This window comes from Gorilla gorilla, chromosome 1 (assembly GCF_029281585.2).
Source record: "Gorilla gorilla gorilla isolate KB3781 chromosome 1, NHGRI_mGorGor1-v2.1_pri, whole genome shotgun sequence".
Classification (NCBI taxonomy): Eukaryota; Metazoa; Chordata; class Mammalia; order Primates; family Hominidae; genus Gorilla; species Gorilla gorilla.
In genome coordinates this window covers 172,780,063-172,794,537 of record NC_073224.2, presented here as the reverse complement: position 1 = coordinate 172,794,537, position 14,475 = coordinate 172,780,063, and the positions used below count along the sequence as shown (strand labels likewise).

General features: G+C 40.5%; 1 protein-coding gene and 1 non-coding gene across 2 annotated transcripts in view; both read left to right on the top strand.

Annotated features, from left to right (window-relative positions):
* The window catches only part of IL23R (interleukin 23 receptor), a 122,676-nt gene that overhangs the window by 54,061 nt on the left and 54,140 nt on the right, over positions 1-14,475 (top strand). Inside the window, exons 5-6 of the mRNA XM_055350436.2 lie at positions 7,705-7,865; positions 13,877-14,022. Of these exons, the coding sequence (XP_055206411.1) occupies positions 7,705-7,865; positions 13,877-14,022 (307 nt within the window). The remainder of the gene's footprint in view (positions 1-7,704; positions 7,866-13,876; positions 14,023-14,475) is intronic.
* Positions 3,121-3,224, top strand: LOC115932240 (U6 spliceosomal RNA). The gene has a single exon (XR_004068556.2). It is a non-coding gene; the product is annotated as a U6 spliceosomal RNA (small nuclear RNA).

Genomic DNA, 14,475 nt, shown 5'->3' with positions numbered 1-14,475 from the left:
TCCAAAACTCTCTGATTTCGTCTTTAATCCCTTTCCTAGTATAACCTCACTGACCTCCTTGCTGCTCTTTGAACAGGCCAAGCAAGGTCCTGCCTCAGGGCCTTTGCATGTTACCTAGAATGCTCTTCCTCCAGAGAGCCACAGGGTTTCCTTATTGCCCTAATGTCACCCTCTCAGATAAGACTTCCCTCATCTCTCTAAAAAACAAAAACCTTAAAACCCACCCCTACTCTCAGAACTGCCTAACCTTTTTACTCTGCTTTAGTTTTCTTCTGAACATTTCTCATCATACATAGATCAGATTCTATATTTATTTGTTTCCACCAAAATGTGTGCTTCATGACAGTTGGGACTTTATCTGTTTTGTTCATTGTAGCCCCAATATCTAAAAATATACTTGGAATATAGTCAGTGTTAAATAAATATTTATTGAATGAGTGATTAAATGAATGAAAGACACTATTTACCATTATCAACATAAATCTGCAATGTTTTTTGAAAATCTATAAATTACAACTATATCTAGGTGCTCGGGGAACATCGGAAAAATATGAATTATACTAACTCCCTTCACAAATCACCTGTCATGTATTAGCCCATGAAAAAAAGAAATAGAAATAAGATATTAAAAAACTTTGTAATATACAGTTATGTAAAAGATAGAGGAAAAACCAAAGTGTGGTTCTCCTTTCTACTCTCAACAGCACTCCTGACACGAAATGTGGGAATATTTTCCCCACACACCAATCAATTCTCCTGCAGACATCAGCTAGATGTCCTCTAATTTAATTCAATTCTGACTCTGTCTACCTGGAGGTAGCATCCGATCCCACAGGCTAAAGGCTCAGTCCCACAAGACTCAACCCTATTTTAAATGTCAATCACAAGCCCCAGGTCATGACCTGTGCTTTTGACCAACTGGCTAAAAATTGGGGTTTCCACGATACACTCCTCAGGTTTGATTAACTTGCTAGAGTGTCTCATAAAACTCAGGAAAACACTTTACTTATATTTATCCATTTATTATAAAGAATATAACAAAGGCTACAGATGAACAGCCAGATGGAAGAGATGCATGGGGCAAAGCATGCGGGCACACCACCCTGCAGGCATCCTCATATGTTCAGATATCTGGAAGCTCCCTGAACCCAGTCCTTTTGGGTTCTTATGGAGGCCTCATTACATAAGCATGATTCATCATATCATTGGCCATTGGGGATCATTCAGCCCTTCTCTCTTCCCAGGAGATGGGGGTGGGTAAAGGGCAAGGGGGTTGGGGGGACTGAAATTTTCAATCTTCTCATCACATTGTTGGTTCCCCTGGCAACCAGCCCCTACCCAGAGCCTATCCAGGAGCCCCCAGCCATCAGCCATCTCATTAGCACTTTGGAGATTCCAAGGGTTTTAGGAGCTGTGTGCTGAGAACCAGACAGAGACCAAATATATATTTCTTATTATGTCACAATATCACAAGTTCTATATAAAAATAACCCTAAGGTGTAATTAGTCATTATTATCAGATTCTTCAATTAAAACTGTGCTTTGTGGTCTAGGTGCTAATATGGGGTAGACTTTAAAAGCAGAATTAAATTACTTAGTAACTATGGTTACTGTCAGTTTGAAAATACATTTCCATTTTGACTTGTGGTCTCAGTATGTGTGGTAAAAGAATTAGCCACAAACCAATGAAGAACATATAATGTGGTTTTCTCTAACTGGAAAATATTCAAAGATGTCCTACTTACCACTTACACATAGTTGCCATTTTCTTGTTTTCACATTTGAATTCTTACTTAGCATGAGGTTAACATACCTTATAACAAGTTCTCTGTTAAGGTATTTACGTTTCATCTTATTTCAGAAAGAATATAAGGTAACTATGTAAACATCTCAATTTAATAGCACAATTTAACTTAAGATACAGTGATATAAGAGAAATTTTACTGGTAAGAAATATAGCAATTTTAAAAGTTTCATTTGTATTCTTTAGAATGTGTCAAAGTCACATATCATAAATATCTTCTTTTTTTATTTAAATGGACACATAGTCTCACTCTGTCATCCAGGCTGGAGTGCAGTGGTGTAATGTTGGCTCACTGCAGCCTCCATCTCCTGGGCTCAGGCAATACTCAGCTTCCTGAGTAGCTGGGAGGACAGGTGCCCGCCACCACACCTGGCTAATTTTTGTATTTTTAGTAGAGACAGGGTTTCACCACGTTGGCCAGGCTAGTCTCAAACTCCTGACCTCAAGTGATCTGCCTGCCTCAGCCTCCCAAAGTGCTGGGATTACAGGTGTGAGCCACCATGCCTGGCTTCAGCCAGTATCTCTTAATTCAGAATAATTGTTGTTTAATGAGTCCTTCATTATGTGGGAAGCCATCTACTCTGTTTCTTATTTCATTTACTCATGATAACAACAACGTTATCATTTCTATACTGAGGATGAGTAAACTGAACTGTATAGAGCTTAAGTAACTTGCTCCAAGTCTTACAACTTATCAAGGGCAGAGCTGGGATTTGAAGGTAGGTCTGTCTCTAAAACCCAAGCTCTGTGATTTTAGTCGCCATGACATACCCTCCTAGTCCTCTCATGGTGTTCATAGTGATCTCACGCTGGTGTGAGGAAAGAGGTAACACAGAAAAAATGCACTGGAACTGAAAAACCTGAGGTGAACAGGAGGAGTTGCTCCTCACCCCTCCAATGACTATCAGCCTTAGAGAGATTCCTTGACCACTTGCTGAGGTTGTCTTGTTCTGATAGTAGCAATAAGTTTATATAAAGTATATAAAATATAGAATTTCTATAGTACTTAGATGCACACGTGTGCTTATTGCTTGGTATTAATAGCATAAGGCTGGTTCCTTTTCTCTGCGTCTCAGCAAGCATGTTTCTTGGATTCCAAAAGATGTAAGTGGCTAGCAAGTTTAATCCTGGTGGGATATTTTGGGGCTAGAAAAATGTAGGAGTTGCTGAAAAGATATATAGTAGTAACAGGACTTGGTGGAGCCTTGGTGGAGGGACAGTGATTTTTAAGCTTTATCTTCTCCACAAATCCAGTCAAGGCAGTCCCCTGAGAGAGAGGGCAGTTGATGGTATTAGATTTAAAAAATCAGGTTAGAATCTGCCTCAACAGCACAAACACTATAATTGGAACAAGACAAAGAAGATGGCATGACCCCTGATCAAGGACGGCATGCAAATTTGTGAAGTATTTCCATTTGATACAAATAAGAATGTATATGGCTGAGCACGGTGGCTCGTGCTTGTAATCCTCATGTGGGAGGATCCCTTGAGGCCAAGAGTTCGAGACCAGCCTGGGCAACATAGCGAGGCTGCATCTCTTAAAAAAAAATTATTTTAAATAAAAAAATTAGTTAGGCCTGGTGGCACATGCCTGCGATCCCAGCTACTCAGGAGGCTGAGGTGGGAGGATCACTTGAGCCCAGAAAGTCAAGGCTGCAGTGAGTTATGATTGTGCCACTGCACTCAAACCTGGGTGACAGAGTGAGACCCTGTCTCTAAAAAATAGAATAAAATAAGAATGTAGGCTACTCGGCTTTCCAGCGTTGTTCAGATTTCAAGGTTACTTTCCTTCTAAAGTAGTATATCTATATCAAGTTAAGTTTCATGATGTAATGCAATTAACTTAGGAGTCTGAAAGTAATACACCAAACAGGTAAAGACCTAGACCATTGCCATAGCTATCAAAACAGGGAAAAAAGATAACATAAGAAAATAATATTTTAATGCTTAAAGAAATGCTTAACCTTCTTTAGTAATTGGTTGGCTCTTAAAGGTGATGAAGAGAAAGTTGTTAAAAATGGCAGACTGAGAAAGGTGGACTGCATGCCTTTGACAACAATGAAGATACTGGCAAGAAGTGCTGATTTGCATGGAAAGATAATTTAGTTGTCAGTTTTCTATAGTTCTGGTTCCAGTCAGACATCCAAATGAAGCTCCCAGTGAGGGCACAGTTATGTGTGAGACACACATGTGAAATAGCAGGTGAAGCTGAGAAGGGAGTGAGCCCAGAAAAAGGGGTCAGGGAAAAGGCAAACACCAGGGCTGACCTTCGATGTGAGTGAACTCAGAGAGTAGGGAGAGAAACCCAGGTGGAAGGCTGGAGGGGGACATGTCACTAAGTAGGTGTGAGAGAGGAAGGCCCTCTAACCCAGAAGACAGGCTTTGGGTAGCAAGGAAGTGAGAATTATAACCAATTGAGAGGGATAAATGCTTAAATGAGGATTCAGAGGACTTCACCTTGTAAAGGACACCATTTTAAAAGAGCAGTTTCAAGGAAAAGTAAAGGCAAAGATCACAATAGAAGGACTAAAGACCAAATGGGAATAAGTTGGATGTAGTTACTAAGGAGGTAGAAATCTGAGAAGCTTAAGAACAAGAAATAATGGAGTAGGTAGTTCAAAGGGCTCAAGAAATGGGAACTGAGGAAATTCTAGTGAAAATACTTCCATGTTACAAATGAATCTGATTACAGATTATGTTGTGTTTTGGAGTCTGAGGGGGCCCCTATTCATCTCTGCAGAAGAATGAGTGAATGAGGGGTGGGACAAGAGGCTATGAGATTTGAGGATACTCCTGTGTTAGTCCATTCTTGCCTTGCTATAAAGCAATATCTAGACCAGGTGTGGTGGCTCACACCTGTAATCCCTGAACTTTGAGAGGCCAAGGCAAGAGGTTCACTTGAGCTCAGAGCTCGAGGCTGGCCTGGGCAATGTGGCAAAACCCTGTCTCTACAAAAAATTAGCTGAGAGTGGTGGTGCATGCCTGTAGTCCCAGCTACTCAGGAGGCTGAGGTGGGAGGATCTCCTGAGCCTGGGAGGTCAAGACTGCAGTGAGCTGTGGTCACACCACTGCACTCCAGCCTGGGTGACAGAATGAGACCCTGTCATTAAAAAAAAAAAAAAGAAAAGATAAGAAATACCTGAGGCTCGGTAATTTATGAAGAAAAGAGTTTTATTTCAGCTCACAGTTCTGCGGCCTGTCCAGGAAGATCGTGAACAAGACAGAGGGAGGGGGGATGTGCCGCACTCTCTAATATGACCAGATCTGCCTGAACTCAGAGGGAGAAGTCACTCATTACTGCCAGGAGGGCAGCAAGCCATTCATGAAGGGTCTGCCCCACAAGTCCTCACCTCCAACACTGGTGATTACATTTCAACATGAGATTTGGAGAGGATGAGGGTGGAAACAATATCAAATCTCTTCAAAGAAATCAGAGGAGCAAAGAAGCATTCTCCAGCACTCCTTTCACCACTGCCTCCAACCCTCGTCCACTAAAAACATCATGTGATTATTTAGGGGTAGAGATTTAAAAACAGAGGCTCAAACATTCTGTCCAAAGCCAGTGAAAACAATTTGAAACTCTGGCATTAACAGATATCATTCGGAATTCTACCAAGTTTATTGGGCTACTTGGAGATTCTCATTCAATTATAAATACTTAGATAAATATGCTTTGAAATGATACTTAATAGCCCTCTCTATTCCCCTGTTCTAAACTAGATCTTTCCTCTTTATCTTTTCCATCCTCTTCCACAGTGCATGACTCCCTTTCCCCTCATCAAACCTGTCATTAGGTCCCGTCAGTTCTACACTCAAAATCCTTCATAGGTTGGGCGAGGTGGCTCATGCCTGTAATCCCAGCACTTTGGGAGGCCAAGACGGGCAGATTGCTTGAGTTCAAGAGTTGGAGACTAGCCTGGGTATCATGGGAAAACCCCATGTCTACACAAAATACAAATATTAATTCGGCATGGTAGTACGTGCCTGTGGTCCCGGCTACTCAGGAGGCTGGTGTGGGAGGATCACTCGAGCCCAGGAGGTCAAGGTTGCAGTGAGCCAAGATGGCCCCACTGCACGCCAGCCTGGTTGACAGAGCCAGACCCTGTCTCAAAATCCTTCATATCCACCCCCATTGGCTTCCACCTACTTCAGACTAATAATCCAATTCTGGATTATTGTATAGCCTTTTGATTTTTCCACTACCACCACTTTCATTTCCCACAAATCCTCCGTAAAGGTGCTAGACAGTCCCAGAGACCCTCAAAATAGTGTGAATCTCACTATATGCACTCACTTTCTATCACTTACATGATACAGTCCTGATCCATCAGTAGCTCATGGAAGGTCTTCTGACAGGCCTGCTCCACTACAAGTTTCTTCTTGCATTTTCAGGATCCAGGCTATTGCACTTGTTGAACCTTCTCAGAAATGTCATGTTATTTCATGTATTTGTTTCAGAACATGCTGGTTGTCTCTGTCCAGGAGGTTGGCCTTCCCCTACCCCATTGCGATCTCTCACCCCATCCTGACTCCTCCCCACCACTCCATCCTCACCCTATATCCTGATAGAAATGTCTGACTTCACAGTCCTTGCACTGAACCAAAATGCAGTGCTCTTTTCCAAAGGCAGCTATTCTGGCTATTCCAAGCTATGTCCAGTGCCGACTTCCCTAACAGGCACAGTAGGCACGGTAGCTAGGGCCCACAATAATTTTAGGAGTCCATGAAAATGTTTAATTTTACTTAAAATCAGAAGAGAAAAATAACTGTTATGTTCATGTATATGCATGTATATGGCATGCATATGTATACATCTATGTATATGTGTGTATATTTTTGTGTATTTTATATATTTATATAATATATACGCTCATTGTTTTTTTAATGGAGGAAAGGGTCCATGAAGGCAGAAGTGTTCAGGGCCCATTTAAGTCATACTGTGGCCCTTGTCAGATTTGAATTTATTTTTTAAAATTGTGAAAATAAAATCAATTTTGAAATATTTTTCAGTAAAAGGTTGCATGTTTGAAAGCAGGCTTAAAAAGTTAGTGTTTTTGTCCAGGCACAGTGGCTCATGCCTGTAATCCTAGCACTTTAGAAGGCTGAAATGCACAGATTGCTTGAGTCCAGGAGTTCGAGACCAGCCTGAGCAACACAGCAAGACCCTGTCTCTACTGTTTAGAAAATTAAATTTTAATTTTTTGTTTTTGTTTTTGTTTTTGAGACGGAGTCTCGCTCTGTCGCCCCTGCTGGAGTGCAGTGGTGCGATCTCAGCTCACTGCAAGCTCCGCCTCCCGGGTTCACGCCATTCTCCTGCCTCAGCCTCCCCAGTAGCTGGGACTACAGGTGCCTGCCACCACGCCCAGCTAATTTCTTTTTGTATTTTTGGTAGAGACGGGGTTTCACCGTGTTAGCCAGGATAGTCTCGATCTCCTGACCTTGTGATCTGCCCGCCTCGGCCTCCCAAAATGCTGGGATTACAGGCGTGAGCCATAAATTCTAATTTTTTTAAAAAAGGTAACATTTTAAAAATCTGGAATAATTAATTCAAACTTTTTTCTTTTTTTTTTTTTTTGAGACAGAGTCTCACTCTGTTGCCCGGGCTGGAGTGAATGGCATGACCTTGGCTCACTGCAGCCTCTGCCTCCCAGGTTCCAGCAATTCTCCTTTCACAGCCTCCCAAGTAACTGGGATTACAGGCACATGCCACCAATTTTTGTATTTTTTTTAATAGAGACAGGGTTTCACCATGTTGGCCAGGCTGGTCTTGAACTCCTGACCTCAGGTGATCCAACCCCCTTGGTCTCCCAAAATGCTAGGATTACAGGTGTGAGCCACCATGCCTGGCCAATTAATTCAAACTAAATACAATTTATGATTATCTTTTTTTTTGTTTTAAGTTTAGAGACAGAAGAAGAGCAACAGTATCTCACCTCAAGCTATATTAACATCTCCACTGATTCATTACAAGGTGGCAAGAAGTACTTGGTTTGGGTCCAAGCAGCAAACGCACTAGGCATGGAAGAATCAAAACAACTGCAAATTCACCTGGATGATATAGGTAAAGAATAAGAAATTCTGTAATGTCTTTAATAATAACCAGTTTGTGCTGACCTGGTCAAATGAGGTCTAGATCTGAAAGAAGTTCCCCTAAAGTTCCTGCAGAGCATGATAAAAGAAACAGAAATTACCCATAATTCTACCTGCCCAAGACAACTTAGAGATGAGTAGTGCTGCTGCCATTTTGTTGTATATCCTTCCAGTCTTATTTCTAAATTGTTGTATGTGGCTGGGCCCGGTGGCTCACGCCTGTAATCCCAGCATTTTGGGAGGTCGAGGTGGACGATCACTTGAGGTCAGGATTTCGAGACCAGCCTGGTTAACATGGTGAAACCCTGTCTCCACTAAAAGTACAAAAAAAAAATTAGCCAGGCATGGTGGTGGGCACCTGTAATCCCAGCTACTCAGGAGGCTGAGGCAGGAGAACTGCTTGAATCTAGGAGGCAGAGGTTGCAGTGAGCCAAGATTGTGCCACTGCACTCCAGCCTGGGTGACAGAGCAAAACTCTGTCTAAAAAAAAAAAAAAAAAAAAAAAAATCTATGTATGTGTTTTTTACAAATATTTATTGGAAACTTCTTATTTTCAAGCATTGTTCTAAAGGCTAGAGTGAATAAGATAGACAAGGTGCCTGCCCTGAAATAACTTACAATCTACTAGGGAAGGCAAAAAAAAAAAAAAAAAAAAAAAAAACACAATGATCATGATAAAGTTTGTTGAGTCTTATGTTGTGAAAAGTACAGCATGCTAAATTCTTATACTCTATACACTACTTGGGGACTTATGTAAGGTTTTTTTGTTTGTTTGTTTTTATTTTGAAAAGTTTTACAAAATACATAGAAAATTGCAGAGAATTATGTAGACCTCTCTATGTTCATCAGCCAGATTTAACAAACATTAATAGTTTTTGTTTCAGATATTTTATACCCTGCCTTTTTATACTTATATATTAGTAATAAACATTTCTATTAATTTAATCTATAGTTTTATTTTTAATGTTGTCTGAATATATAGCAGTTTAATCCCTATTGTTGGAGATTAACACTGTTTTCAGTTTTTAACCATATAAACTATATTGCCATGAACAACTTTGTGGCTGAATTTTAGTATAGTTTTTGATTGTTTCCTTAAGATAAATTCCAAAAAGTAATTACCCTTGAGCCTTTTACAACTACATCCAAGTCCTAAAACCGCAATTCAGCCAAATGACACCAAGTCTGAATCATCCTCTCTATGCAGATCCCAGTACCAATGATTCCTGTTGTTATAATTAAAGATATTTCAATAAGCTAACATTTATTGAGCACTTTCTTATGTGCTAACTACTTTTTCTTTTTTTTGAGGCAGAGTCTCACTCTGTGGCCCAGGCTGGAGTGCAATTGCACGATCTCGGCTCACTGCATCCTCCGCCTCCTGGCTTCAAGCAATTCTCATGCCTCAGCCTCCCTAGTAACTGGGACTACAGGTGTGTGCCACCACGTCCAGCTGATGTATATTGCCACAGAGTTGTTCATGGCAATATATATTTTTGTATTTTTAGTAGAGATGGGATTTTGCTATGTTGGCCAGGCTGGTCTCAAACTCCTGAGTTCAGGCAATCCTCCCACCTCAGCCTCCCAAAGTGTTAGGATTACAGGCGTGAGCCACTGCCAGCTAACAGCTTTTCACATACATTATTTAACCCTCATATCAACCCTATTTTGTAGATGAGATTATAATTTATATATTAGAAAACTGAGGTTTGATGGCATTAAAAAATTTGAGATCACAGAGGTAGGGAACATTTAATTCAGGGGATCCTCCTGCCTTAGCCTCTCGAGTAGCTGGGACGACAGGACACAGGCCACAGTGCCTGGCTAATTTTTTTAAATCTCTTTTAGAGACAGAGTCTCATTTTGTTGCCCAAACTTGTCTCGAACTCTTTGGCTCAAGCGATCCTCCTGCCTTGGCCTCACAAAATGCTGGGATTTCAGGCGTGAGCCACCATGACTGGCCTGAATATTAGATTTGAAAACACACTCTGTTGAATATGATGATGGACAATTATTCCATTTTATTGTATATCCTTGGAGTTACAGTTCTCTTGACTATGCTCTATACATTTTTGTAAATTTACATTTTAAGGTAGAATGCAGTAATATACCCTTTTCTTATAATAGATGCCCCTCAATAAATTAATGATGTTTAAGAGCTATCATGACCAGTATCATTTTAGCAGTGCAATTTTTAGGAACTAAATAATAATACTAATACTTTTATTATTATTACCATTCTGATCTTAATATCATTGCTTCAATTTATTTAGCACCTTCTGTGTTCCAGACACCTCTCATGCACATCACGTTTCATTCTGGAAACAACCATACATGATACTACTGTCCCCATTTTACAGATGAAGAAAGTGATAAAATAATTTGCGCAAAGTCACTTAGCTAGTAATGAGGAAAGCCAGATTTCATCCCAGACATGCTGACTTTCCATAGTTTACCACCATCCCACCTCCCACAAAGGAAAAAATCCCATCTGGCCTCTACTTCCAGACTGACTTCTCACACTGGGAACTAGGAGTTTGGAGTTGTGGTTCCTTTTCCTTCTTCTCCTTCTTTCTCTTTCCCTCCTCCTCTTCCTCCACCTCCTCCTCCTCCACCTCTTCCTCCCCTTTTGTCTCTATTCCTTTCCTTGCCTTTTCATTATCCCAGGATGTACTCAGAAACTCAGGTTGAAAAATACAGATTAATTGTATAGGAGGCCCCAGCCAACAAAACCACCAGATTATTAACAGATGAGCCGTCTTCATGGGTAACACTTTAAGAATGAGACAACGCAAATTAGATAAATGAACTGTTCTATGCCACTGAGAACAGAAGACTGTCCTGGGAACAATTTCCACATAGCAGCTACGGGCTGGGCTTTAATGACATTAGGGAGGTTATGCTGAATGGCAGCGCAGAGTTAGTAGCACAGTAACACTTGCCAAAAAAGCATATGAGAGGAATGCTTTTAACTTCTCTTGTAGGGAAGTAAATTCGGGTACAGAAATTGCTGTGCTTTCTGCCTGCCATTTTGAATATTAATTCTCCCCATTATATAAATATGGATAAATATGTGTTGGAAAGATGCTAAAAGGCTATAATCTCGCTTTTATTTCAATACGAGTAGAATTTAAAAATATGACATCTATAATAAAATTGATACTTTTTTTTTTCTTTTTTTTGAGACGGAGTCTCCCTCTGTCCCCTAGGCAGGAGTGCAGTGGCGCGATCTCGGCTCACTGCAAGCTCCGCCTCCCGGGTTCACGCCATTCTCCTGCCTCAGCCTCCCGAGTAGCTGGGACTACAGGCGCCAGCCACCTCGCCCCGCTAATTTTCTGTATTTTTAGTAGAGATGGGGTTTCACCATGTTAGCCAGGATGCTCTCGATCTCCTGACCTCATGATCGGCCCGCCTCGACCTCCCGATACTTTTTTAAAATGTAAGATCTGGTGGAAATATGTGAAACCCAATCAGTAAGAATAAAAATTCAACATCTGAGTCTTGTGTAACAAACTAAATATTCAAGTATGTATTATATAATAAATGCCAGTTTGCAAAAATATGAACTCATTCAAACTTAAAGACTTAAATCTGGATTGCACTGACCTGCTTTATGCTGTGATTCTTACTGTGCTATCTGCATTTCTCATAAGACTAAACAGATTTTTACTTTCTCCTCAGAATAATTCTTTTGCCAAAAGGGTCCTAGAATGCTTGTGCTGCTATAACAGTGGCCAAGCCGAACTCAGAGGTGGAGGTGGGTGACAGGAGGAGGTGGGAAATTTATGGCCTTGAGGGTGCTTAAAATGGTCCTGAGCAATTTCATAGCCCCAGGGATCCACGCCCTTGACTCTAGAATCTCAATACTGATTTTTTTTTTTTTTCAGGGTTGGGGTTGGGCAGAGTCTTGCTCTGTTACCCAGGCTGGAGTGCAGTGGCATGATCTCAGCTCACTGCAACCTCTACTTCTTGGATTCAAGTGATTCTTGTGCTTCAGCCTCCCAAGTAGCTGAGATTACAGGCGTCTGCCACAACACCTGGCTGAGTTTTGTATTTTTAGTAGAGACAGGTGTTTCGCTATGTTGGCCAGGCTGGTCTTGAACTCCTGACCTCAAATGATCTGCCCACCTAGGCCTCCCCAAAGTGTTGGGATTACAGGTGTGAGCCACTGCGTCCAGCCTGAATACTGATTCTTATTACAAGAAGCTTGCACTAGCAAAAGGAAATCAGCTATGGAATTCAGATGATAAAGGTTGAGTACAGTAAACTTGTTAACTAAATTAAAGCTGCTGCTACTTCTACTCCAGGTGTAGCCCCCAAAATTTTATTATGGAGGACTGTGTTACTAGACAGCAAATCCTTAATTTTTATTTTTCTCTGTAAATCATCTACCTTTGCACATAATTTTAGATAATAATAGTATAATAGTCATTGTAGTAAAACAATAATTTTCTTAAAGAAAGTTTTATAAACCTAGAATAAATGAAAATAAACTAATTCGTAGAGAATATTAACCTGTAATAGTGGTCTCTAAAACCATGCCTACAGGCCCTTGAGTTCTTTGTTAAATAGTACAGCTAGCAAAGTCATAGGTTTTCATTGTTCCTTAGGGGAGAAATGGAAAGTGTTAATGATTCTATTCTATTCAGACAAAACAAACTTACAAGTATTTACACAGTTTAGAAACATAGAGATTCCAACTATATACCTCCTACTATAACAAAACAACTAATAAAATAACCAATCAGAATTTCAGTTCCTTCTTTGAAGGTTATTATTATAGAACATGCCAACAATTTACAAAGCCTTAGAGTCTTATGAGATCTGCTTTCTTCAAATAAAATTTCAAGGAAGGACAGATTTATTTTAAAGGAGAACAAAACAAGTTAGTAATAGATATAAATATTCATATGTTTCCCTAATACACAAGAGAAGGAGAAGATTATTGTGATAAAAGATCTGAATTGAACATCCATCTCTCTCTTTCTCTTTCTTTCTTTCTTTCTTTCTTTCTTCCTTTCTTTCTTTCTTTCTCTTTCTTTCTGTCTCTTCCTTTCTTTCTCTTTTCCTTCCTCCCTTCCCTTCCTTTCTTTCTTTTTTGACAGAGTCTCGCTCTGCCACCCAGGCTGGAGTGCAGTGGCATGATCTCAGCTCACTGTAACCTCTGCCTCCTGGGTTCAAGCGATCCTCCTGCCTCAGCCTCCTGAGTAGCTGGGATTGGCCTGCACCACCACCACGCCGGGCTAATTTTTTCTGTTTTTAGTAGAGACAGGGTTTTGCCACGACGGCCAGGCTGGTCTCAAACTCCTGACCTTAAGTGATCTGCCCACCTCGGCCTCCCAAATGCTGGGAATACAGACATGAGCCACCATGCCCAGCCTTTCTTTCTTTTTTTTTGAGACAAGCTCTCATTCTGTCGTCCAGGGTGGAGTACAGTTGCACCATCATGGCTCACTGCAACCTTGAACTCCTGGGCTCAAGTGACCCTCCCATCTCAGCCTCCTGAGTAGTTGGAATTTCAGGCACACATCACCACACCTGGCTCAATTTAACATCTTTTCAAATCTGATCATCTGAACTAAATTTGGGTGCATATCATCTCACCTCGAACAGATGCAGGGAAGAGGGGATAGCTCCTTTATCTCATTTTTATACTCTTTTGTTAACAAGGCTAGGCTCTGGAATTTTATTAGTTAGGATTGTAAGGGAGTGGAAAGTGGGGGAAAGACAGGACTATTAGAGTTCAGTTTTTTTTTTTTAATGGGGAATGGGCTGAATAGAATTTTCCTTAACAGCAGTTTTCTTCTATGTAACAAATTAGCAAATAAGAAAATGTCCATAATTGTTCATTAGGCCATGAATTTTATTTTATTTTTTTTTACTTTGAGCTTTCTCATGTCTAGATATTGACGAAAAGATGCCAGTTTCTCCCTAGGCAAGTTTTAAACAGCCAGGTCTTTTTTTTTTTTTTTTTTTTTCTAGTGATACCTTCTGCATCTGTCATTTCCAGGGCTGAGACTATAAATGCTACAGTGCCCAAGACCATAATTTATTGGGATAGTCAAACAACAATTGAAAAGGTTTCCTGTGAAATGAGATACAAGGCTACAACAAACCAAACTTGGAATGTAAGCTCAACTTTCATTATTCTTTAGCATGTGAATGAATGATTTAAAAGCCAACCATCAGTGGCTACAGTGACTTATTATGTCTATTTTACATGTTTTTAATCTGATTGTTTGCATGATATTCAAGCCACTTTAGTTTTTGTTTTATAAGATAATTTCAACTTTTATTTTAGATTCAGGGGCACATGTGCAGGTTTGTTACCTGGATATATTGCGTGGTACTGAGGTTTTGGGTATGATTGATCCTGTCACCCAGGTGCTAAGCATAGTTACCAATAATTTGTTTTTCAACCCTTGCCTTCCTACCTTCCTCTGCACTCTAGTGTGGTCCCCAGTGTCTATTATTGCCATCTTTATGTCCATGAGTACCTGTTATGGTTTGGCTGCATCCCCACCAAATCTCAACTTGAATTGTGTCTCCCAAAATTCCCAGGTGTTGTGGGAGGGTCCCAG